Raw genomic sequence first — 26,934 nt, forward strand, 5'->3', positions numbered from 1 at the left:
ATGAGAGAGAGAGCAGGCAGGCGTGTGTGCTGATGAGAGAGAGAGAGAGAGAGAGAGAGCGCGTGCAGCTGAGAGCGAGCCTGTATGTGCAGCTGAGGTGTGCTGGGTGTTTGTCAGTGTTATTCAATGTTTTTACATTAGTTTACTATTACACTGTGCATTCTATGGTGTAATTAACTATATTTGTGCTTAAAAATATTTTAAAAAATATATTTACATACAGTTTGTACGGTCTGGAACGGATTAATTGTATTTACATACAATCCTATGGGGGAAATTGCTTCTGTTCACGACCAATTCGGTTTACGACCAGACGAATTATGGTCGTGAACCGAGGTTCCACTGTATCTGTAATTAAGATTACTGTTAGCATATTTAACAACAAACTGGAGTCTGAACTCTAGGTATTCTCCTTTAGATATTTCCCATTTGTAATATAATTGTATACAAAAGCAGGTGGCAATGCTCCTGCAGCTGTTCTCACCAGCTGATTGTTTTTCTGCAGGGCATTATCTTTCTTAGGAATGAGTATGTGTCTGGCCCTGATGTTCATATCCTCCTGGTACTATGCCATTGTGGCCATGGGTATTGCAGGCATGATCTACAAGTACATCGAGTATCAGGGGTAAGTCTTAATTCATGAGCTCCAGATTGAAAATGTTTAACAATAAAAGCACTGCAAGTCTGTTTGTCATGATATATTTGTGCCTTATGAATGTGTTGTATTTTTTAAATAAAACATTTCAACCTTGGAGCTCAGTGGTCTTCACATTCGTTGTGAATGTCTGATTTTCTTAATGTCATACATTTCTTAAAGCCAATCAGTGAATGATGTATTTTGTTGTTGACTTTGTTCCCATAAGGGTCAAAATTAAAATGGTGAAACTGCCTCATTGAGAGCTGCTTCATTCATAACGCAATGTTTATAGACTTGTCTAATGTATTCCCTACATCAAGATATGTTAATTCATATTTAATTTTTGAGGACAGCCTACTCCCAACATATGTCTGCAGTTATGATTTTAAATATGACTATTTACTCACTTATAGCATGATTTCCTTGTTTAAAGTTCCATGCCCTATTGGTAGGTACTTCAGCATACTCAGGTTGATCAACAATTGCTCTAAATTCCCTCAAAGATTTCTAATGAAAAGCAACAAGGGTGATTGAAATAGTGTAAAGCAGATGCTCATTCAAGAGGCTTGTCACTCAGTAAGGTGATTATATATAAAATTTTTGCTCTATCTGTAGCTGGAATTATGGGTTGCTGATTGAACACCCACCAGTATAGATTAAGATTTTCCTGATCTCCAGATAACCTTGGTGGAATTGGAATTTGTAGTTTTCAGGGAGAATAACCACTAACAAATGGAGTGTCTTGAACCCCTGTCTCAGTTTGTTCCCTTAAGCGATTAAATTCTTCTACCACTTGTTAGAAGGAGGAGATCATATCTGATACTTGTTTTGTGAGATCCCCAAAATCAACTTACGAATATTAATCGCCTTAAATATGTTTTATTTCAGGATTGCACATTTTGTTTATCCAAGTTTCTGTTCAGTCATTATTTAGAATTTGGCAGACAGTTGGAGAGCAGTGTGGACCACAAAATAAATCATAAACCAGAAAACAACATGAAAGGTCAATACTAGAAATCAAAACTATCATGCTTCTGAGTCAAAACATCCCAAGCCTGATGCTTTTAAACTCAGCACTGTCAAAGATATTTTTAGTAGATCCACAAACTTAGGCAGTGACATAGATAAAGTCGCACAGCACACCTTTTGGGACCATGTTCCCTAGCAATGGTTCTTCAAAATGGCAGCTCCCGCTAAAACAGCATAGTATTTTATTAAAAAATGTATCAGAAAAATAGGCAAAACGCAAGATAAATTTATTAAATATCAAATATTGTAACAAGTGGGTGTGTGGAGTTTGCATATTTTTCTTTTGTGTGCGTTTGTTGGCTTAACTCCAAAGTGAAGTATTGGGTTCTTCAAAGTGGCTCAGAACATATGGAGATATGAATGTGCATGGGATTGTTCTCTGTGGTAGGCTGGTCTCATCCAGGGTTGATCTTTACTATGCTTTAAATTATGTTAGGATAATTTTTCGCTTCCTTACCATGGGTTACTCTTAAAAGAAGGGCTCAGAATATGAATAAATAATCGAGTGCTACTAGATTTTATCGAGAACCCAGATATTCAAATGTTGTTTACTAATTCTTCTACTTTAGAAAAAGTGTAAAAAAGCAGACATCATGGAAAATTTAATATACTTTGATAATAGGAATTCATCTGTGGTGGGCTGGCACCCTGCCCAGGGTTTGTTTCCTTCTTTGTGCCCTATGTTGGCTGGGATTGGCTCTAGCAGACCCCCATGACCCTGTAGTTAGGATATAGCGGGTTGGATAATGGATGGATAGATAGGAATTCATGCACTGAGCTTAGTAACTAATATTGATAAAAGCATTGCTTGAATTAATTGTGTTAACTGAGCATATATTCTTTGGTTTTTAATATTTGACAAGTAAATGTATTTATTGTTAACATTTGTTTAAAATGTAATATTTCCCTTATTTAAAGAGCTGAAAAAGAGTGGGGTGATGGGATTCGTGGCCTATCTCTGAGTGCTGCACGGTATGCTCTGCTGAGACTGGAAGCTGGTCCACCGCATACAAAAAATTGGAGGCAGGTTAAAGAATTCATACACATTTAATAGCCAGTTTTTAGACAAATATGGTCAATATGATGAGTTGCTTGACATCTCTTATAAGCAGGATTTATTAAATAGCATGTACAAATTTTGGACATGAGAGTAACTCCCAGTTAATAACAGAGATGCAAGAATAATTGTTTTTTTAAACAGGAGTTTTAAGAGTACAGTAGGACTGCATGAGTAGTGCAGTGCAATTAAAAAGTGTAACTGCCTGTACAAGTACAAAATCCCACAGTAATACAATACTCCATTTTTCTAGTCTTTGGAAGTGGTTATAATTTAGAAATTATACTAAACTGCACATAATAGATCCAATAATGGATATTGTTACATTTAAGTTTGTGGTCATTTTTAATTGCTAACTGTAAGACATTGATTACAGACCACAGCTTCTAGTGCTGTTAAAGCTGGATGAAGATCTTCATGTGAAATATCCTCGTCTTTTGACGTTTGCATCACAGCTGAAGGCTGGTAAGGGCCTAACAATTGTGGGGTCAGTGATTCAAGGAAATTTCTTGGAGAATATGGCAGAGTCTCAGGCCTCAGAACAGGTAGTTTTATGAATCTTGACTGTGTCAAACTGATTTCTTTTTCCTGCATGCATATTATTAATATCATTATGACAATATGCTTAGAAATGGATCCAGCAAGCCTAAAAATAATAAAGTATCTTCTTTGTTTTATTAAGTTTCTCAGTTGTAGTTGCCAGTGGTGCGTTTGTTTGGTAAATAACACTTGCTTCACTGTGTTAATTTTCCTCTCAAGTAAACATGGAATATTTGGTACAACTATTCTATTACAGGCCATTAAGAATATGATGGAAATTGAAAAAGTGAAAGGCTTTTGCCAAGTGATTGTTGCAAATAAGGTCCGAGAAGGAATTGCTCACTTAATTCAGTCATGTGGACTGGGAGGCATGAAGCACAACACTGTAGTACTAGGGTGGCCTTATGGATGGCGACAAAGTGAGGATCCCAGAGCCTGGAAAACCTTCATTAGTAAGAGATGTGTTTTTGTTTTGCTTTGTTTTAAAATCTTCTTTTTTTAAATGTTTAACTTTTCTGTGACATGTGCATAATATGTAAAGGTGCAAATAAGTACTGACTACTTGTTATATTTAAGAAAATATCAATTTGAAATCCAGAACTCATAACTAAAATTTTTCAGCTATTCACAAAACTACATACTGCTATGAGGAAAAGATTGCTGCCAAAATTAAAATGTGGCAGGGAAAATGGCTAAAATGTTTAGCTATTAACCTGGTTTCAAATAATTTAAACTTAAAGTAATAATCCACACAGTGGCAAGGAGCCCTGCCCAGTAACAACTCATTAATTGGCTATCTTGACACTTTACATGATACCAACACTGCAGAGTGTTTTATGAGAGAGGTGAACAATTCACAGTTAAAAATTAAAGAAATGCAAGTGAAAACATTATCATTTAGAAAGTATTCCTCATATTTGGTTATTTCTGAGATGTTTCAACAAGCAAAAGATCAATTTTCCTATGCAGATCCACAGACAGCCCTTGAATATCACAGGGCTACAGCTGTGGCATACCACTATGGGCATAAATGCACCAACAAATGAATGAGGGGAGAGGAAGGTCTTCAATTCAAAAGCTTAGCATCATCGTTATATATAACAGGATTTTCCAGAAGTGATTTATTTAGCAATATTTTAACCAAAATCCATATGTTTGGGATGCTGTGAGTGTCAGACTTGATATCTGAGATGAATATATTATGACGTGAATAATTTGTGATTTTTTTGTGGACATTTTTATATTTTTTACTGTTGTTCAGTGTGGGTCAGCATTGAAGCCCATTGTATCAGGAATTTTGTTATTTTCATTTTCTATAAAATATTTGCATAAAATTGTTTCTTGACCATCACTACAAGTAACACATAATCAGTAACTTAAAAATATATAAAGGAATATAGAAATGATAATATTTATAAGTCTTTTAGAAAGCGTACTAAAATGTGTAGAAATTGTTTTGAAAACAGGCATGCTTTTCCTCAAAATAAGTAAAACAGCAAAGCAACCTAACTTTATCTAACAAAAAAAAACTGTTAGGTTTTCAAAAGCCACATGTTCCTGCCTTTTATGTGTACAGTGTAGCATAGTCCATGCTTCACTTGTTTTTGGGCTTACTTTTTACAAACTCTGGCTTACACACAGTTAAGAGTACTTTTATCCATTTTTTTTTTTTTTTGTACTGTTCTTTAATATAGTTTTATGTTGTAAATACATTAATGAGTATTTTTGTTTTTAATGCTACAGTATCCTAGTCTAAAGCACTAGAATTCACGAACTACTTAAATTTAAAATGATAAAATTTGTTAAATACGGCAGTTACTATCCAGGAAATTAAGAATTATGTTCAGAAGACAGAAACCTGTCCTACATAGTCAAATATTGTTTTACATAATAAGCAAACTCAGGCTTGGATATGGCATTTTAAAGATAGGCATCATTTAATAAATTTCTAATTATAAGCTCCATATTTCTGTTATGTATAAAGAATGCTGAGACATCTGATCTGATAATACAGAGAAACCTACTGTCTAAGACTCTAGTCTAGTACATAATATGCACCCAACATTTGCACTCTCTCTGGCTATTAGAGTTACCAGTTAACTAGATAGAATGTTTTTTGAATTGGAGAAAAATGTTCCAACCAGAATGTTAACTTACATTTTGGCATTTCAGGCCAAATTTGACTCCTATATGATGTACATATTAAATACAGTATTCCAAACTAAAAACAATGATAATACCAAAAGAAAGTAAGAGCTGTTGTAGGCTGTTTTGCTGTGCTTATTCTGATGCACGCACTTTGCTGTAAAACAGATCACTGTGAACAATTGTTTGTAGAGGGCTGATTATGCACAGTAAATAGTTTGAAAATCAACAGCAATAGAAGTTTATCTGAACTCCTTTTTGGTAGAAATCGAAGGGAGACAGTTTACAGTAGGATCCCATTACAATAAATTGTCTAGGAAACACTTCAAGAGGCAATGTTTCTCTTTTTTCTGATATTTGCTGAGGAATCTCCTTCCTTAAAAAGGTTTTGCAGTCTTATTTATTTGTTACCATTCTCTTCAGGAGTGTTTGCTACCTTACACTTAATTCTGCAAGAAATCATTCCATTGATATAGAAAAATGGGTTCAGAAAAAGAATGAATAAATGGACGGTTGACTTATATCTTATATGAAAGTGGTTTCGTTTTAAATGTCAATATTTTTATTTCTTTAAAATTTAAAACTCCCTCTTAGTATTTCCTTACACACAGCATATGCCTGAATATATAGAGCACTCTTCTGTGCTGGTCTTGCAGTTTTTGGATGTTTAACATATTTAAAATACATTTTCTCCACATTGTCTTTAAGGCTTGTTTGATAATATTAATTTACCTTTCTGTACTAGACAAATAGTTTAAATTAGCTATACATGCTACAAGTAATCCTGGTGTTCTTCCTGTTACATTTATTGACACTAATTCTGAAATGTTTCATTTATTTACTTCAAAATTAATGTAATCCTGCAATTTTACATAGGTTTTTATTAGAGTATCAAAACCTTATATCCTTATATCCTCCTTATATCCTTTGTATTTTTACTTTGGAGCCATTTTTATTAAGTAATAATTCATAGTTTATAAAGCAATTTTGAATAAATACTGGATGAGTGATTATTTTTAGTTTTTTAATAGTAAATTTACTAACATAGTGTTAACATCCCATTTAATCATTGTATCACAGATACTGTCCGCTGTACAACTGCTGCTCAGTTGGCATTGATGGTACCAAAGAATGTTTCCTTCTACCCTGGCAATCATGAGCGTTTCACAGAAGGGCACATTGATGTGTGGTGGATTGTGCATGATGGTGGCATGCTAATGCTCCTTCCTTTTCTTCTTAAGCAACACAAGGTAAGAAGACCTGAAGTTTTGTTCTGATGGGGAATATTTAATAAAAACTGATGTAGCTGTTTTCTCAATTTCATATTCTTAGATTAGCTTCATCTGTGCCATTTTGGTATTTAAAGATCTGCATCCTCGGCACACCATGGTCTCTTTGGGGGAAACCTTTATGGACACTGTGTCAAATAGCAAGCATTCACATTCAGTGATTTTTATCAGACTACAGCTGAACATAAAATACAATAGAAAATTACAGTGTTGTATTTTAGGCAACATTCGTCTCCAGTTTATGTCAATGTTTAGTTTTCCTAAGACTCCAGGACAATATTTTTTGAATAGTGTGATAGAGTAAGTCAGAATTCAGTCGTGGTTAAGTAAGAGTATCTCCTTTTTAACCAGTAAGACTGTAGTCTCTTATAACTTAATATTCAAATGGTTGAGATGAAACCATCTCAAAGGTATGAGAGTCTGGAAAGTCACAGTCTTTACTTCTTGACAGTGCAAATTGCAGAAACAATTACAGGACAGGTGAACTGTTTTTGATGCAAATAAGTAATAAAAATGTTCAGCACATTTTTCAGCTAGTGATTTATACTTTTCTTAATATATTGACAAGAGATATGAAGGATGAATATTTTATTTTTGTGTTGCAGGTTCTGTGCTGCTTCCAGGGGTAGAGCAATTAATTATGTATCTGTTTTATACTCAGTTTATGATATAAGTTTGTATTTTATTGCTGTACTTTGTGACCACTGGAGCACTGGGGATATGATTTTTTTATTTATCATAATTGCTTATTATTTTTTTCTAACAGGTTTGGAGAAAATGCAAGATGAGGATTTTTACAGTTGCTCAGATGGATGACAATAGTATCCAAATGAAGAAGGATCTAGCTACCTTCCTATATCAGTTAAGAATAGAAGCTGAAGTGGAAGTTGTTGAAATGGTAAATAGTTTAAATTCATGGGGGAAAAACAATTTTGAGGAAATTGGGGACAGAGAAAAAAACTTGTAGTGTCATCAGCTAAGTTCCTTGACACTACATTCTGCAGGGTCATTCTATGTCTAATCAACTGATTTTCAAGAAATCCCACATACTTCGGTCACAAAACATTCTGAACAAAATACCACATGTACCCATGTTATCCAGGAGACAAGCTATAAAATTATTTTGCAGTAAGATCAATACTTTCCAAAATACAGCCAATTTTGTGAGGGGAGAGGGGTGTCAAATTTGACATGGCTTTATTTTTTCATCAATTTCACAAGACCGTATCTCAAGAACTAAACAACCTAGTAGGCTAAAATTTTCCATACTGGTACCTTTATAGGTATAGTACGTAACAAAATCAAAATGTTTGTTCAAGTTGACACCACTTGGTAAGAGTAGACCTTCAAAAATGGAAAAAAAATATTTTGCATCTTTGGGTTTACCATGTTTAGGCTTTCAGAAGACATACTTCTAACAGAAACAGCTTACTGAATTTTATTCCATGTTTAGATACCTACACAGGGTTTTTCAAAAGGTTATAAACAAATAAGAAACTGCTTCAGGGTTTGACCAGCAGACCTCTCAAATGTGAAAAAATCATTTTGGGTCTAATTTTCAGACCAGCTTAATGACTGTAGGAATGTACAGACATTTTTACAATTATTTTTCCTTTATTCTACATGGTCCCTTCTTTTTCAAAAAACAAATCTTACTTTTCTTATGTGAGTCTTTCATTTTTATTTTACATTCTAAACATGGATTAAATTCACCATTTGACAGTAGTGATAATCACCAAATCCTTCATCACTGACTTGGATATAGGAATAATGGAAACAAATAAATCACCAAATGCACATTAAAAGAGAACACATAAACAACAGCTACTTGATTCATCATTAAATAAAACACTAGATATAATGACATGTTACCATCTTGGCATTGCAGCAGCAGGAATGTGACTCAGTTCATTTCTGTTTCAATCGAAATGCAGAGTGTAGGGCATCTTTGTCTTTGAGATCAAGATTCATCTGCTTCCCACTGACTGTTGTAGGTGCACTAAGCAGTGCAGTGACACACTGTAATGGCACCCAACAAATATTGTCTCTAGGTGGCCAATGGAAAGACTGTGTGGGATAGTTTGGATGAATGAAACATATCAGATGTCTGATTCCGCTTCACTCTTGTCTCGAATCACACTAATCCAACATTTTTCATACATGCTCCCAACATAGCCTCCAATAGGGCTCTGGTCTAATGTGAGGGACACATCTGATCATGTGATTGTTAGAAGGCAGGATTTTAGCTGCTGCTTCAGTGGTGAATATTCAGACAGTCATTTGACTGTCTTCACAAGACACCCAGCTGACTTTGAATTTGCCATCTTCTGTAGGGATGTAACAGTGGTATTCTTGAGTACCAGATACTCTTTTGGCCATGGAAAATCACATTCTCTGTTCATGAATATGAAATAAGACATCATCAATTGATATGAAAAAAAGTTTGACATTTATGATAACTTGCTGATTGAAAACTCAGTGATTAACATTATTGGCACATGGCACATTCAGCCTATGTTTAGGATGGAAAATAAACTTGAAAGATTTGCATAAGAAAAATTGTGTTTTGAGAAAGAAGGGACAATATAGAATTAATGAAAAATATTTTTTAAATTATCTGCATATTCCTACATGCCGTTAGGGTGCTCTGAAAATGAAATCCAAAATATTTTTTTGGATTTGAGAGGTCTGTTGTTCAAACCCTAATACAGTTACTTTCATGTGTATTGCTTTTTTAGAAAGCCTATATAGTTATCTGAATAATGAAAATAAAAAATCAAAAGTCTGTGTTGGTTACAAATATGTGCTTCTGAGGCCTAAACATAGCTAAGCCAAAAACTCAAATTAAATTTTGGTAAATTTCAAGGGACAGCTCTGAGTACATAGGGTCATCTGGACCAAATGTTTTAATTTTGTCACATACTATACTAATTAATGTGCCAGTGAGCAAAGTCTGAGCCTGCTTGGTGGTTTAGTTCTTGAGCTGTGGACTTGTGAAATTTGATGAAAAAATATTGCTGGATTGACACCACCTCAGTAAACTGGCTGTATCTTGGAAAGTATTGATCTTATATCAAAACAATTACAGGGTGTCTCCTGACTAACATGGGTATATCGGGTAATTTTTCGAGTCCAAAGTGCATGAGCCATTGGTGGTTTTGACATAGAATGTATTTTTGTTGCCTATTATTTATGATATTAAAAGAGTGCAAGCATATGTGTTTTCTACAAATTACCAGAATAGACTTGATGCCTGTTTGCACATTTTGCAAATGCTGTACTATACAGGTATTTGCTTTCTTTTGCCCTTCATTTAAAGCTGTCATTTGTATGTTAAGGCATAAACTAATGAAAACAATGAAACTATTTTTTATTTTCCTTAGTTTTTCTCCAATTATGGCAATGTTTAAAATATTATATTCATGACCCCAATGCCCCAACTTTTCTGAAGTCAGTGTAATTTGTTGCTCAGATTACTGTTTAAAACAGTTCATCTTGTGAAGTAATTCTTTTCCCTTTTCTAATTATTCTAACCATAGCATGACAGTGACATTTCTGCCTATACATATGAAAGGACCCTAATGATGGAACAAAGATCCCAGATGTTAAAGCAAATGCGACTGTCCAGTGCTGAAAGAGGTCGGGAGGTAGGCTGTTGATTGGCATGAGTTGTTTAACCCACTTTTTAAGTAACTTGATTTTTAAAATGCACAGTTATATATGTGATTGTAATGTAATTTCAGGGCCTAGGCCCAAATAAATTTTCATTTTGAGTTAATGTATATTTCCTACTTGTGAAAGTTCTAGTTTGGCTAATTCAAAGGTGTCAAACTCCAGGCCTGGTGGGCTGTAGTGGCTACAGGTTTTCATTCTAACCCTTTTCCTAATCAGCAAGCAGTTTTCACTGCTAATTAACTCCTTTTACCTTCATTTTAATAGCCCTGTTTTTAAGGATTCAGTCCTCTGAATTGATTCGTTTCCTCATTAAACGGCAGCCAAACAGAAGTGAGATGATAAACGAGCCGACAGATGACCAGCTGAATTGGGGCTTCAAACTACAACCAGTTTCACTGTCTTAATGAAAAGAAAATTCTTGCTGTTAATGAAACCCTTTATTTAATTCCACAGCTTGTTTCTGCTCATTCTGCCACAGCAGACATTTCCAAAACTGTTGATCTTCTGTTTTTTCAAAGAACGCCGTCAAAAAGTTTTGGTGACCTGAGAGATCAACCTTACTGAGACCTTCATTGTGTGATGGGCACAAATGAGCCGGTCATGTGGTGGCTCGTTTTGTGTCTCATTATTGTTTGGCTGCTAATTAAGGAAAAAGAAACAACTAAGGGGTCTGAGTCAAGTTAATTAAAACTGTGGCAAAAAAGTTAATAAGCAGCCAAAATGAGTCTCTAATTAAGCAGGTGGTTAGAATGAAAACCTGCAGCTATTGCAGCCCTCCAGGACTGGAGTTCAACACCCCTGGGCTAATTGTATCCCTTGTTTTTTACTGGATGTTCATGGTACCTCTAAAACAATAATATTTGTTGAGAGTGGTTATTAGAAAGATAATAACAGTAAATAATCAAATGCTGTTTTCATTGAACCAGAAAGTAAAAGAGCTAGAGTAAAGTTTAGACATATTAAAAATCCCCATGTCACCAAGTACCAGATGAGTAGTACATAGGTACGTACTGTTATTGGAAACTAGATGGTCCAATATTCCTAGTTATAGAAAAAATTAATTCTGGAAATTAGAACAGAAATACATGGGGGGGCGGGGGGGATTTCCAATGAGAGAGGCCAGTCAGTCTTGCTGTAATTGTCCTCAAGTAGGATATAGAATTGAGAGCAGTGCTATTGAGGTTTAGATGCAGAGTAACAGTGGGATATTAATAAAAAGGATGGATGAAAAAGAGTTACACACAAAAAAACAGTATAGTGAGGGGTGGGGGGTGTTCAAAATATGTGGAAGAAGATACTGTAGTCATTTTTTAACTACAAGTGGCACTATGGGTTAGTAGCCTGTCCCATAGCGTAACGTTGTTGAGCTATAACATATAATTAATACACAAAATTAAACTGAGAATTTTTTTAAATAAATCTGGCCTTATCTGGACACAGAATAATAAAATGGGTTGGTGGAGGTGGTGGTGTTGGGGGCGAATGGGGGACTTGGATTTTAGGGACTGGAACTTCTGAGGTTTGAAGCATCAAAAAGATCTTCAAGAGCACTAATTCCTTGATAGAATCAGGAAGGTAGGGCGATGGAGCATCTACCAATTCAGAGAGCCTCATTGTAACAAAGTTGTTGTGGAGGATTTCTAACCCAGACAGGAGAACCCCAGATTTCTTTCAACCTAAAACCATGCCACTAAAGCATACATTTTAAGAGGGCTAAATTTAGAAAGCTGGTACAGTACGTACATTTCAGCAGCATCCAGGCAAGAAAAGAGATGAATTGAAAACTGTTTAGATAGTGGTTTGGGAGGGGGGGAAACTGTTAAAAAAATTTGTTTAAAGGACAAATTTGGTATTTTTCAAGTTAAAGTTATATCTTCACAGTTAAGGTTTATATTAGTTTGCAACATGAAATTGTGTTCTAAAGTGAAGCATATTTTATTATTTTTAAAAACAACTACCATGATCTTTCATTTTATAGTGGAGCTTATGAGGACACAGCTTTAAAACTTACCAAATATGTCCATTTTTTTTAAGCACAAATGTTATTGAGTATTCATCCACATCTTGAGATTAACCACATATTACAAAACAGTGTATCCATGTTGTTCTAAGAAAGTAAAAAAGCAGAAACCAAATCAATGTTGTGAGATTCATACATTTTAAAAGGAGACTATCTGTTCACTTCACTTTGCCAACTACCATGTTCAACTTCCTCCACAGCACTCTTTCAGCACTAGGGTGTGGATTCACCACGGAAAATCATCACCAAACGTTGTTATTGATATTGTTAAATCCTGATGCCTAGATGTGATGTGCTATCTCTGTTCTTTAGACTATAATAACTGAAAAGGTCACACTTATGAATGCATATATTCTTTTAATATATGGTTGCTTATTTGTTTATTTCTCAAAAAGATATTGCCTACTACTGCAAGACTGATAAAGCACATGTGCTTCAGTGAGAGAGAATATTGAGCACGTCCAAAGCTTGCAATCAGATGACAAGAACTGAACGTATGTTATAGGTATCCATTCATACATCCGTTCATCTTCACAATGCACTTATTCAGGGCACGGGAGCAGCTGGAGCCTGCCCCAGCAAGCATCAGGCACAAAGCAGGAAAGATCCCTTGACGGGGCAACAGTCCATCACAGGGTTAACACAAATACACACACATACACAGCCCACTTTATCAACACCAATACTCCTAACTTCCACCTTTTGATTGAACTATGGGATTAAACTGGAACGACACACACATGGGCCACTTTAGCAACACCAATTCACCTAGGTTTAATCAAGTTGATCTTTTGTATGTTCAGTGCAAATGTTTTTAAAATTGGTTCACATGGAGTTTGCGTGTTCACCCCGTTTATTTATGGATTGATTGGTATTAGTGTCCTAGAATTTATTTTCTCAAAAACATTGTGCTCAGTTCTTTTATTAACATTTCAACAGCAATGCATTAAAAATTAATTGGTTTGTGGTGTTTCAATATGCTCTTTTTGATTTATTTAATCTTGTGTGCGCAAGACATGCAATAGGAACAGGTGGCTTGGCTCTTTCAAAAAACTAAGACTTTTATTAAAAATATAATGCAGTGTAATAAGTACAGTGTAGATTTATTGTTATGTATACAAAACAGAATGAAAGTTTTAGGTGCACTTTTCATCACACTGCCTCTTGATATGCAAATCTCTCTGTAGGTTTTGTTAAGAAAACCAACACAGAATATAATGGGTGGAAGGGAGGGGGTTTGGTATTGAGTTGTCATTACTCCACCCATGACAAACACTGCAAGCAGACAAACAAGCAAGAAATGTATCTTTACGTTGAGAAAATAGTACCAGAATCTCTGATAGTATTTATTGTTTCCAGCTTAGTTCTGTTGTCACAGGTATACCTCAGAAATATGGCAGGCTTGTTATCTTAAATCAAACCCTATACTACTTCAAAATTGATATATTTAGTAAGTTTTAAGACTTTTATTTACAAAGGAGTCCAACTGGCTCCATTATAAAATGCGAGAGTAGTCTAGTTATTTTTTAAAATAATATATATCATGATTGTGAAGAAGTAGCTTTGATTTGAAAAGTAGCAAAACTTATCCGTTAAGGGGTGGTATGTAGATTTGGCCCAATTGATTTTTTTATTCAGAAGAAACTTCATAGAAATTAAACTGGTTAGTGATGTGAAGGAGGGGGCACTACACAGAACAAAGAAGATGCTGATGGCATACAAAGATTTTTGTTGGTCCTGGAGATCTACCCATAGCCTAAAACCTATCTAAGTTCAGCCAAAGACAGGGTGAATTGTGACAGAAATGTTAACTCTTCAGTGAGCTTGAGGATGGCCAGGTGTTAAGCCTTACTCATATTAAAGAAATTGTGAAAATAATTGCTGCTTTTTCATCTATCACTATTACTGTATGTACACTACATACAGTATACACATGCACATTTTTATATAGCCACTCTATTTGATACATCCAAGATTTTATTTTTTCCTTTTTAATATATCATTGTATGCATTGCCGATGGGTACTGAAATGTCTAAATCACATTGAAGATTGTCATCAGCATTAACTGCAATTACTGCATTTACTTTATGTCTTGTTATGTCTTGTGTGTTTGTGAATCTAGTTTGCACAAAACTGTACCATTCTAAACAAAAAAAGATAATAATAAAAATATCACTAAAAACTACAATACATTAGCGGTAATGTTGATACATGCCTGGTGAAAGAAGCTGAAACCATTACTGACCATAGTGTCACCACCATCTTAATGAAGGTTATTCCCATTAGTGTGTGTCCAAGGGTGATTCCAGGAACCTGCTGTAAATCTACTACCATTTGGCCTTGGTACAAGTGAATAATAGACCTTAAACAAAAAACCTGTGAGTTCAATGGATTGTACTGAAACCACTCCAGGGCGATATGAAAATGTAATGAAGCCTGCAAATTCATATGGCCCCGGTGATTACTTTACATCTCTGAGGTTTTCTTTGTTGCAATCTAATGAGAATAATTTCTTTTGGTAGACCTGTAATTTATGGTATTCCCTGTTAAACTGTCCCTACATGGTGCATTTACAGGCTCAGCTAATTAAGGACAGACATTCTATCATCCGCATGGGAAGCCTGTATTCCGATGAGGAGGAAGAGATAATAGATACAGTACCTGAAAAAATTCAAATGACTTGGACCAAAGACAAATATGAAGCAGAGAGAAGAAACAGAAAAAATGCTCCAGATAATTTTCGGGAACTGATCAGTATTAAACCGTGAGTTGAAGAATGTTCCATTGGTTTTAGCATGAATTAAAAAAAAAACCTAAAACATTCATGATTGGCTGTAGAAATTAGTATTGCTCAGTGCAAAATTGCAAACTGCAATTCACAGCCACAGAGAAACAATCATTGACAAAGTAATCTTTTGTTATCTGCTTTAACAAATATATTTTTGCCTATTTTCTTGCTGCTAGAGAATGGGAGAGTCTGTAAGTTTGAATCATGACCCTTCTACTTGGTATTTTTTATTGGCAAGTAGTCTTGTAAGTAGTTCTCTCTTGACCTTATTTCTGGTTTGTTTTCCTTTTAGAAACCAATCTAATGTGCGGAGAATGCACACAGCTGTTAAGCTCAATGAAGTGATTGTAAATAGATCCCATGATGCTAAATTGGTATTGCTTAACATGCCTGGACCTCCAAAGAATTCTGAGGGAGACGAAAACTGGATCCTTTTATCAGTCTACTATTAGCTTTCTTTTTCAAAAAGGATGCTTAATTTATGATTTTCCTAATTACTGTATATAATTAATTTTTAATAGTTTTCTTTGTTGAGAATAACAAAGACTTGACAGAAGTTAATTATTATAAAATATAATTCCATAAGGTGGGCGGCACGGTGGCACAGTGGGTAGCGCTGCTGCCTCGCAGTTGGGAGACCTGGGGACCTGGGTTCGCTTCCCGGGTCCTCCCTGCATGGAGTTTGCATGTTCTCCCCGTGTCTGCGTGGGTTTCCTCCGGGCGCTCCGGTTTCCTCCCACAGTCCAAAGACATGCAGGTTAGGTGGATTGGCGATTCTAAATTGGCCCTAGTGTGTGCTTGGTGTGTGGGTGTGTTTGTGTGTGTCCTGCGGTGGGTTGGCACCCTGCCCGGGATTGTTTCCTGCCTTGTGCCCTGTGTTGGCTGGGATTGCCTCCAGCAGACCCCCGTGACCCTGTGTTTGGATTCAGCGGGTTGGAAAGTGGATGGATGGATGGATGTAAAATTACACCTTCAGGTGACATATAAAATCAAAACCACAAAACACCAATGCGTGTGTGTATGTATACACATAAGCACATACACACACACAACTTTATACGGACTATAAGTCATCAGGCATACAAAACATGTTTTTCCAAAGCCAGATTTGAACTTTTCAGTTAGATTTAAACTGCCTTTAATGTTTTTCCAATAACTGCAAATTTTAAGTTGCATATGACAGAGTTTGAGTTTTTATTATTTTTGTTCCTCTTTAATTTGCAATGTAGTGCATGTAGTCAAAAACACACACATACGAATCCTAACTCCCTGAAAGATTTTGAATAGCTAACCATGTGAAAATCTTTTGAGAACAGTCCAGGAAAATGAACACAGTAGAGTGGGTGCCATCATCTTTATATTGTCAGTATAAAGATGGTGGCACTGTGATGACAATGGAGCACAACTGCCAACTACAGAGTCACAAATGACAGCGTCCACAGCCAAATATGATGGATAAAATAATTGCAACAATATAGACAAAATATTATAAATTAATAATATTGCGAGAACCAAACTATATCCAAAATGAACAATCAAAATTGATTATAAATTGAAAAAACTCAGATTAATAACATATACTTGATGTAGCAATGCACCAGCAATTACCAATGGTGATTGCTGCTTTCAATAATCAGTACCTTGTATGGTAAATTTATTGGAAAAATTAAATGCTGTTTCTACAGACTCTGGCAAAGCGCTTTGTGATATTCTGTATCAGGTGATATTTTCAGTTTAATTGACAAAAAGAAATCTGAAAGGTTATACCAGAAAACTGCTGTTCTACTTAAATATATGTTAGGGTTTAACAAAATACACAGGTAGTATTTTGATGCAGAATTTTTTTAAAAGGTGCATATTGTTATAGGATTAATGGTATTACTATCTGGTTTATGTGAAAGAACTGCTGACTTGTAAGTATCATTTGTATGGTAGGTTGTAGAAGACAGTTTACTGTTTTGATCAGTCCAATTAATTCTAGTAACACAAGAAGCTTACAAGAATGCTGAAACCGTGAGGAAAAAATATTTATAAAGCATCAGTACTTGAAAATGTTTCTTCTGAGGGCAGCTTCTGTATTTTCAAAGAGACTAGCCAGTCCCATCTTCAGAAATTCATAATTAATACATTTTCCTGATATTTGCCACTTCATGAGAATCAATATATTAGGCACAAAAGCTTTCTATAAATTTGGTTGTTGATAGCCATTGTTTGGAAATTGATTTGCTGCTGGGCATGTTTGTACATTAGCTGGCTCGCAAAGTAACTGAGTAGAATTCTTACAAATTTTCAATAAAATAATCAAATGCATGGAATTATACTTGGACAACACAGCAGTACATGATGTTTTACATCTGATGGTCACTAAGATTAACTTGAAGTTCTTTAAATGTTACAAATTGGAGACAATCATTTTGCTTTAGTATGTAGTTAATTTACCTTTTGTCTCTATAAGTGATGTATTTTTACTGCCATATGCTGCCTTTCAGTATGTAAGTAAATTTATAGAATACATATTTCATTCTCCCATTGTTGCTGTCCTTGACCTTCTTCAACAGACATGGAATTCCTGGAGGTTCTAACAGAGGGTCTTGAGCGAGTGCTGCTTGTTCGAGGTGGAGGCAGAGAAGTCATCACAATCTACTCCTAGAAGAGCAAAAGTATGCTTTATAGAGACTCATGATGGATGATGGGCTTGGAAGTGCAACTTGTTAAATTTAAAGACATTCCTAAAGAAGACCGTTTGCTAAACAAAGCACATAAACATTGTCACCCAAGCTTACAGAAAGCACATAAACGTTGTCGCCCAAGCTTAATATTCTCATAATTAAAACTGAAAACATATCATGGGAGGAGAAAGACTTTATTTGATTTACTAAAAACAAAGTTCTTGCAATAATGGGGAAGCCTATTTATTTTCAAAGAAATGCAGGACACCTTGAACTCTTCCATTGTGTAATTCAATGCACGCATGTTCATCAGACAGCATCTGTTCTGATCCAGTATAATTTTCTACGTATCTTTATTGAGTCTGTAGTAGTAATGAAGGATCTCACAAATAGCAGCACAAGTACTAAAGTGAAAGGAAATCAGAGGCCCAATATATGGAACTCCTAAGCAGACTGGACAGTTTTATTAAAAAAATAAAATAAACACTGAATTAAATTTAAAAAAGCCTGTATGAACAGATTCATTAATATTTTATTAATTGCAAACTGCAAAGAAACAGAATGGTTTATTTTAATATTTAAAAACTCCCAAGAAAAGTAAGATTAATCAGGTTGCACTTAGTGAAAGTATGTGTGTTCATTTAATAGATTGTCTTCATTACCCAGTATACATAAACACACACATTACTGCTGTCTTTCACTGGTTTTAAATTCATTGTATCAGATATAAAGTGCAGGTTGTATTATTTTTCAATAAATATATTATAATTGTTTCTCCTTTAACTTCATGGATGTTATACCAGTAAGAGGGGAAGCTACAAATTAGAGAAACACAGATGCATGGCTGCTACTGCTTTTGAAGAAAAGAAATTCTGTCATCTAGTAATTTACTATGGCCTAGATCTATCTGTTGGTTTAACTCTTGTATTTTGTGTCATGGGTTTATGTACAGACATTAGACGCTTCTTCTACAGTGAGCTCCTGACATCTGCTAAAATTATATTAAAAACTATTAAAAATGAGTATATTGTAATTCAGAAACTTCAAAATGTGTATGGACGAGAGTATATGCAAACAAATATTACATACTAAATTTAAATTATTTTGGATTGTATGCCATGTAATTTGTGCATTTTTTAAAACATTTCCAATTCTCCCTTTCTTATTTCCACTTGGTGGAGTGGTGGCTCTGAGGCTAGGGATATGCAGCAGCAATCGGAAGGTTGCAGGTTCAAATTCCATAAACTCCAGAAGTGACTCTACTCCGTTGGACCCTTGAGCAAGGCCCTTAACCTGCAGTAGCTTCCTCCAGGGTACGACATTAATCTGCATCAAGCCCTCCTACTTATGTTGGAAAACTTGGGGGTTGGTGGCAGGATTGGCACTCCAGCCACCGTTACAAAAAAAAAACTCGCACTGTTGCAGTGTGGTGTGGAGGTGTCACCCGCTGCATTTGGGTCCCAATCCAGGTGGTAAATTGTGTGGTGAGTGAGGCAATGCGCTATCAGTGCATGCTTCCAATCTTACTTTCACTTGCTCACCAAATTCGTTGTGAATGTTCTATTAATAATGACCTGTAATTATAATGTACACACTAAGCAAAGACGTGTGCAGCTGACTCTGAAATTCATTCAGCTTGTTGGTTTTCTGTGAAGTCGGCCAGTTCTCCATTTTATTTTAGTGGGTAGAACAAATGTTATTTTCCCTCTGATGTCTATGATCATCTCTTTAACTTTTTCACATTTACAGTGTCTGAAATAAATTATCAGGACACCAGTTAGTAAAATTGAGTGCTTAACTGTTCAAACAGTCTAGGAATTGAGTATCAAATTTTAAAATGCTCCCTAGAGTGATTTTATCAGAGTGCTTAAGAAATAAAGATTCAGATAAATAATTATGAATAGCTATTCAAAGGAAAACTGTACAACCACAAAATTAGTTCTTAAATTAACCCCGTGTTCTATCATCTTCTCAGTCAGAGGATCCTATAGTATTGGACACACTACTAAAGTCATGACTAAATTTCACTGAAAATACTGTTTGATAGACATACTGGTTTGACTTTAAGAGGGATGAAACTTCTGGCTGAAGGTGTTTTAAGACATCTTGTTGAAAATATTTAATTGTACTGAAATTGTCTTGCTTGGACATAAGTACTGATAATTTCTGCTTCTGTTAGTGCACAGGTTTTGGCATTGTTGACTGTAGTTTGTATCAACTTGTACTTCTGAGTGAAAACAGCAGAAAGAATTCCATGGAAAACCATGGTGTTGTAGTAGGGGTCTCTAATGATCGGTGTCTTCTTCAGGTAAGCTGGTGGTGATATTCTAGGCATAGGTGGTATTTGGATGGTTTCGGGTTATCCAGAGGTGAGACTTGCAGTACTGTATACTGAATGAACCAGTTTCCTCAGAAATGCAGAATATTATTTTTATATACTGTATATACATGTATATGCTTAATTAATTAAGGCTATAGTTCTGATTAAGTCAGAGCATTTGTGCCTTGTCATACATTATTATTGTATTATGCTTTATTATGAATCATGTTTATACAAGTTAACTACTTTTATATGTATGTTATACAGTTGTTATTAAGTTTGGCTGCACTTCCTTTCACAATGTTTTGAACTACTGTGCTCAATGATGGCACTTACATCCTGCAGTAGCTGTGGTTTAATTTAATACATTTCACTCCTTTTATGAGTACTGTTCCAGCTTTCAAATTCAGCTGTGATCATGTTGGTTGTCTCTTGCCATCTTCCATCAACAGAGTTTAATAACTGTAAATAATAATAATGAATGGCTAACTTCCAACTCTTTGACAGTGCTTTAAGTCAATAGAAAATCCAAAGTTCTAGTAAAATACCTGCATTTCATGCCTTTTTGTAAATGTGCCCTTTTCGCTCTTCCATTAAATTGAGGCTGCCCTAAAAGTTTGTTATTAAACACCACTTTATCCAAGGCCCTAATGTCTTTTCATGTCTAATTAATGCTTGGGCTGCTGTTATCTGTTGTGTTCAGGAGCAATAAGGCATAACAAAGATTTTTCTGCTGGCTTCAATAAACGTCTTTGGAAGATAACATGTCATGTAGCAGTAAATAAATGTGTGTTAATGTATGTAAGCCAAGCACACACATATGCAAAGCAACAAAACTCGCAGCATATTAATCACCACATTAGTCTCCTGTGTCTACACTTAAATTGTATATTAAGGTACTGTTTGAATGTACTGTACAATATTTAATGAAACTCCCAAAAATTCAATTTGTTAACCTATAGACTTTTTATAATCTGGGTACAAGAACGCCTTTCATTAACGAGTTAAAGTTATGTTGTCGTCTAATCCCTGTTTAGCAATGTACAGTATTTTTGTGCTAATGTACTTGCCATACTTTGTGTCTTTGTGCTAAGGAGACCACAGTTTGTTGCCTTTCAATATTTCACATTGCTATGAAAGTTATGTGCATCAATGAGCAAACATACTTATGAGTAAAAAATACTGTAGCTAGTTTAAGACTAGCTATGTAATACCTTTCAAGCAAATGTTCAAACAAACCCCTGCTTTTTCTGAGTTTTCCACTGGTTTTCTTTTTATGTTTTAAAAATTAACAAGTCAACTTAACCAAGATACAGCGCAAGGAAAGTGTAAATGCCCACATCACCAACTAAATGCTGATATGGATTGCCATGTTCTGAACCTAAAAGAGGATCAGTTTACCACATTTTTAACTAAAAGATATGGTGGTTTTGAAAAAATAGATAAATAAATAAGGCAATTGGATGTCAGCAAAAAAGTTGCTGGTTAAAGACTGTTACCCTCAGTAAATCACTTTAAAAAATGAATTGTATTACTATTATTTTATACTTGTATTTGGGGTGTTATTCATGATAGAAAAATGTTATATACAAGTTGTTCACAACAATATGGTTATCTTGTGACAGTGGTATGTACAGTACAGAAAGACAAAATTGAGAAGAATTTAAAGCAAAACTAGATGTTTATTTTTATTGCACATGTGAAATTAAAAAACATTAAAAAAAAGAAATTACAATAAAATAAAGATATGCAGTAGGTGATTATCACCAAAAAAAAATTTAACAACAATATAGTCCCATCATGTTATTGCATTGTGTTCACTCAAAAATAACCATTGCTACCAAAATCAAATCATTTCATGGCTGTCTTTCTTTTCATTTTTTAATTTTATCTGGGTGTTCCCTGTGGTTCCTGTTTATATTTCCTTATAAATTCAACTTTTATCCTCCAATTCAATGGTACTAGAAATTATCAATACTGAACACATGTACATATAACTAATAATATTGACAAATGCTTTCAACTGAACATGGTTTGGTGAATATAAAAGAGGTTACCTGATGAAAGACTGCAACAGAATGGCAAATAGGTTTTTTTAAACATCAGTGATGTGTTTTAATGGTACATTTTTAAAAACATATATTTACTTAAAAAACATTATATACATAAAAAGAAAAAATACCCCTCTAGGATTAATAAAGTATATCAAAAAAGTTTTTTTTTTTGTTTTTTTTTTCCTATAAACATAATTTTTATTTATTTTTTTTTTTTATTTTGAAAGCAAGATTATAAAAATTGTGGTGAGTAGTAGATAAAAACCGAAGAAAGCTGTTGGTGTGTTTGTGGCTTGAGAGTTCAGAATGGTCTTCACTTTATCATGCGGGTCCTTCAAAACTGATCTGCAAGGGTTTTTAACCTCTGCATGAGCAATTTCTTTCTCATCAGGCAGGTGATGGCTTCTGTTGCTTACCTGAAAATATAAAAGCAGAAGGTATTTAGAAAAATTACAGAAGAGCAACATAAGTGAGGATAAGAAAAACTTGCGGCCTCAGCTAGCCAACTTAGAAGGCACAAAGCCTCTTGAGAGTGTTACAGTCCCAGTAGCAGTGAGGCACTAGGCAGCTACTGCTACTGCACCACCATGTCAGCCCTGTGTAAGCCAACATTCAAGTTATTCAGCATAGGCTCCCAGCCAAATTAGTTTATTGTCATTAACTACATAGTGCAATGAAATTCATACTAGCATGTCTCTTCAGCAGGTTGACAATAATTCAATACTACAAACAAAAGACACACAGAATATTTGCATGCATCATATTTGTAAATATATATATGGTAGTATATGTTTGCAATTATTTGTTTATTTGTGTTGTACTGGATTCAAATATTTTGGACTGTTTGTTTATAAAAGAAAAGTAAATGCATCCCTGGCACCAATTTGCATAAATTCTTTCAAATATTGTCTTTTCTGAAAGAACATATTCAAATAAAATAGTGCTTTACATTTATTCTCTATAAAGAACGTTTGAATTTTTACCATCTCTACATCTCTGAAAACTCTTAGAAAGTTGCGCCTCAAGACTCCAGCAAGCTCCGTTTCATTCCAGCCCCTTTGCAAAAGCTCTTCTATTAGGGCAGGATATTTTGAAACATCTTCTAGTCCTTCAGGAAACCTTAAAGCAAACAATAAATAAGCAATCATCTACTGGTGGAGGAGGAAGGCTTACAATGGGAAGAAGATAGACTCATTATTCAGACACATGTTCAGTTTAAGTTGAGGAACCTTTGTTTTTTGAAATTGTAGTGCTTTTCTCTAATCTTTTCATTAACAAAATGATCAGTATGATTGACAGGTTTCAACTTGTCTTTTTTCTTTATCTCTTGACACAATTATTTCACACTTCAAAGTAATACCACAGATTTCACAGGTAATTTACAAAGTGGTGGCAGTCTTGATTTATTTAATTAAATATATTTTGTGTTGATAAGAATTACTTACAAACATTTTGAAAATACTTTTTCAGTTTTTTTTGTATGGCATCTCCTGACTCAGTGGTATGAGATTTACAAATCCCCTGCAAGTTTAAAAGTTATTAGCTTTATGTTTTGCGCCTCTTGATGACACGCCACTGTTTCTGTAGAGCTTATGAATACTTTTAAACGTAAAATATTTAATATCGCCAAACATGCTGCTTTGTCTTTGGAAAAAATGAGGAATATAATTTTATATTGGTTCATTAATATCCTAAAGATAATGTCTTTGTGTATTGTTGTGTTTGTGATCTGTGTGTAATAAGTGACCCAACCTCTTTAAGAGTACTGCACATGCAAAAGGAAACGGAAAACGTTTTTTATGTCAGAGTATTAATTAACATCTTAGAGATAAGTAATGTCGCCGAGTATTGACTTGTATGTGAATGGTGGGTAATATGTGTCTCTACCCCTTAAAGAATACTGCTCAGAGTACTGCATGCTTTGAATTGTTTGGTGAGTAAATGCTAATTCCAGACCCATCCATTCTACATTGGATTAAGCAGGTTTGACAATGTAAGTGTGTTTCAAGCCAGGGAAATGTGTTATTTCTAGAGTAGCAGAGTGTTAAACATGCAGAAAGTGAAATCATTAGAATTTCCAACTATAATCTGACATGAATGTTTTGCCATACTGTCCACTGTATCTCCAAATCATGATATGTCTATCTTAATCGCCACTTAATACATTTTAGAAGCTGCTTTTAGACTTGTAAAGTATTGAACATGAGGTGTTGCAATAAAAAAATGATGGGAACCTCTCAAGTGACGCTTCAGCATTGGAGATAATGCAAATATGAACAGAAGATTAAGAGGTGACATGACTGAAATGTTTAAAATTATGAAGGGAATTAGTCCAGTGGATCAAGAAAGACTGCTATTTTAAAATGAGTTCATCAAGAATACAGTTGGAAAATTTCACACAAACATTAGGAAGATTTTCTTTACACAAAGAACGATAGACACTTGGAATAAGCTACCAAGTAGTGTGGAAGACAGTAAGACGTTGGGGACTTTCAAAACTCGACTTGATGTTTTTTTGGAAGAAATAAGTGGATAGGACTGCCGAGCTTTGTTGGGCTGAATGGCCTGTTCTCATCTAGAGTGTTCTAACGTTAGGTCAGATTATCTCGGGGCATAACGTGAGCTACTACAGCTATGCTGATGACAGTGGTCACTTCCTTTTGCCCTTTCAATAGTCCGGTTCATTGCTTTTCTTTTTTGGGATGTCTTCACATTGATGTCCAGGAATAGGGTAACGTTGTGCAAAATATTTGACACCTTACAGGCATCAGTCAGAACCAGCCGACTGTCATATCTTAAAGAATGAATAAGGAGGACATGAGTTATTGCCAAGTCCACTCATGCTGGAAAGATCTTGTTCAGTTTCTTGGCAGATGCCACTCACTGCTGAGAAACTATTTTGGCAAGAAAAGGAACTGGATCAGTTTTCTGAATACCTTGATGACTTCTTGGACATGCCAAAGGATTGATAATGGATTCAGCAAGTGGAGTTTTCCAAATTAGACCACATCTAGGTAAGAACAATTATTTGTGATTTAAATTATATTAAATTGTAGCAAAATGTCAGTATTAATGAGTGGATTGCAACACCATAGGGACATCAAAGCACCTACAGTCAGATGGAAACATACTGTATGCAAGGCATCACTTGCCTAAACCCCCACATACCCCAAAGTGTGTTATGTTGTACCTCAGTTACCCAAAATTCATCTTAAGAGTCCAAAGATTTTTATTCATCTTAGTAACTAACTGTAAATGGGGCTTGTTTTAGTCATTTGGTCAGCAACATACTTCAGACTTATCCAGACTTTACTAAGGTTAGCTTTGAAAACTATAGCAATACAGTGAAGCACAGTTATTTTAAATATAAAACAAATGAAGCAGTTGTTTGGGGTATCCTAGCAGTGTTTTATTTAATTCTGTTTTTAACATGTAGGTGATAAACATTTTTAAACAAGGGGCAATGTAGCCCTAAAATGCACCTGAATGTTATGCCAGTAAGATTTCTTGTATGTGTATAATACAACTTTCATGTGCAGCTTTCTAAATGTAAGATTTCTTTGTCTCCTTTGCAGCATAGCTGTAGTCTGCCTCTCGTTTATACAGTCAGAATGCAGCAATTTAAATAATTGTCATTTATTACATTCATTAATTATATTATTGTCCCAATTAGTCCTCATTCAGAACCCATTTCCTCACCACTTTTTCCGATGTGCTCATGCTTTCCCACAGGTGGAGCGTTTAGGGATAAATGGACACAGAAGAATATGTCACTAAGGAAAGACAAAATCTAGTGGCTGCATTGTTTATAGATGGATTAATTTATGTTAATGATACATTGAAAATGGACACAAGAAACAACAGGTAAGCAGCCAACTGCTCAAAAAATAAATAAAATGAGCTACAGAGCTGAGGGGTATTCCATGAAGCACGCTTATGAAATAGAGACTAAGCTCAGTAAACCTTGTTTGAAATAAGCCCCATTTTTCAGTTAGGAGTCAGTTCCATGAACGCAGTAATACTTGGGCAATCCACAATTATGTGCACACTCATGGGATTTAAGCAGCCCCGACAATAGATTATCAATGACATCAACCATACTTCAAAAAGCACTGAGGAGAGTGCAATATTGAACGATACGGTATGTGTGACTTCAATCATGTAACTGACTGATGGGGTGCATAATGCATTATAGGACAGCCTGGAAATGTTTAGAGTTTTGTCATAGCATATAATAACAGAGATGTTGGCAGTCTTTTCAGCAGTTGATCAAGAAATAATAGTTGTATAATAACACAAAAAAGAAAAGCATCTGATATAGAGAAAGCGAGAGGAGCTGTATGACAATCCAATATTAATGGCAAAATTTCCTTTGATTTGGGCAGTTTGACTGTAAACGTACTTCTTTGTTAACATCTTACTTCACTTAAAACACATATGTATACAATTGCATTATAAAGTGCATTTGGCAGCAATTAATATTAAATTTCAAGAACATAACTTACTTCAGAATTACTAGAACAGTACATTTAGTATATGCAAATGTATATTGCACATTTAGTGACCAAAATGAAAGCTCCAGGTTCAGTCACTGGTGTATCCCCCAATATTACTCCTGTTGAAAGAGTGCGTCCTCAACAGAATGTTTGATTGCACAGTACATCTGGTCAGTGTTATTTAAAAGGAAGACCTGTGCAATGATGCTATGGA

At 35.0% G+C, this 26,934-nt stretch overlaps 2 protein-coding genes across 6 annotated transcripts in view; one reads left to right on the forward strand and one right to left on the reverse strand.

Moving 5' to 3' along the window:
- slc12a4 (solute carrier family 12 member 4) overlaps window positions 1–18,334 on the forward strand; it is a 148,795-nt gene extending 130,461 nt beyond the window's left edge. For 3 of the 4 annotated variants that reach the window (XM_051932150.1, XM_051932149.1, XM_051932151.1), the window contains 11 exons: window positions 506–625; window positions 2,585–2,689; window positions 3,100–3,268; window positions 3,520–3,715; window positions 6,489–6,658; window positions 7,464–7,595; window positions 10,237–10,344; window positions 14,970–15,157; window positions 15,358–15,372; window positions 15,474–15,607; window positions 17,740–18,334. In XM_051932150.1, coding sequence (XP_051788110.1) covers window positions 506–625; window positions 2,585–2,689; window positions 3,100–3,268; window positions 3,520–3,715; window positions 6,489–6,658; window positions 7,464–7,595; window positions 10,237–10,344; window positions 14,970–15,157; window positions 15,358–15,372; window positions 15,474–15,607; window positions 17,740–17,831 — 1,429 coding nt within the window. In that variant the 3' untranslated portion in view covers window positions 17,832–18,334. The remainder of the gene's footprint in view (window positions 1–505; window positions 626–2,584; window positions 2,690–3,099; window positions 3,269–3,519; window positions 3,716–6,488; window positions 6,659–7,463; window positions 7,596–10,236; window positions 10,345–14,969; window positions 15,158–15,357; window positions 15,373–15,473; window positions 15,608–17,739) is intronic. The other variant, XM_028809320.2, reaches the window with a different exon arrangement.
- Window positions 18,335–21,832: 3,498 nt separating this feature from the next.
- dpep2 (dipeptidase 2) overlaps window positions 21,833–26,934 on the reverse strand; it is a 68,831-nt gene continuing 63,729 nt past the window's right edge. For both annotated transcript variants that reach the window (XM_051932154.1, XM_028809325.2), the window contains 2 exons: window positions 23,208–23,343; window positions 21,833–22,640 (listed from right to left, as the gene is read on the reverse strand). In XM_051932154.1, the coding sequence (XP_051788114.1) occupies window positions 22,440–22,640; window positions 23,208–23,343 (337 nt within the window). In that variant the 3' untranslated portion in view covers window positions 21,833–22,439. The remainder of the gene's footprint in view (window positions 22,641–23,207; window positions 23,344–26,934) is intronic.

Source organism: Erpetoichthys calabaricus, chromosome 9, assembly GCF_900747795.2.
Source record: "Erpetoichthys calabaricus chromosome 9, fErpCal1.3, whole genome shotgun sequence".
Lineage (NCBI taxonomy): Eukaryota > Metazoa > Chordata > Cladistia > Polypteriformes > Polypteridae > Erpetoichthys > Erpetoichthys calabaricus.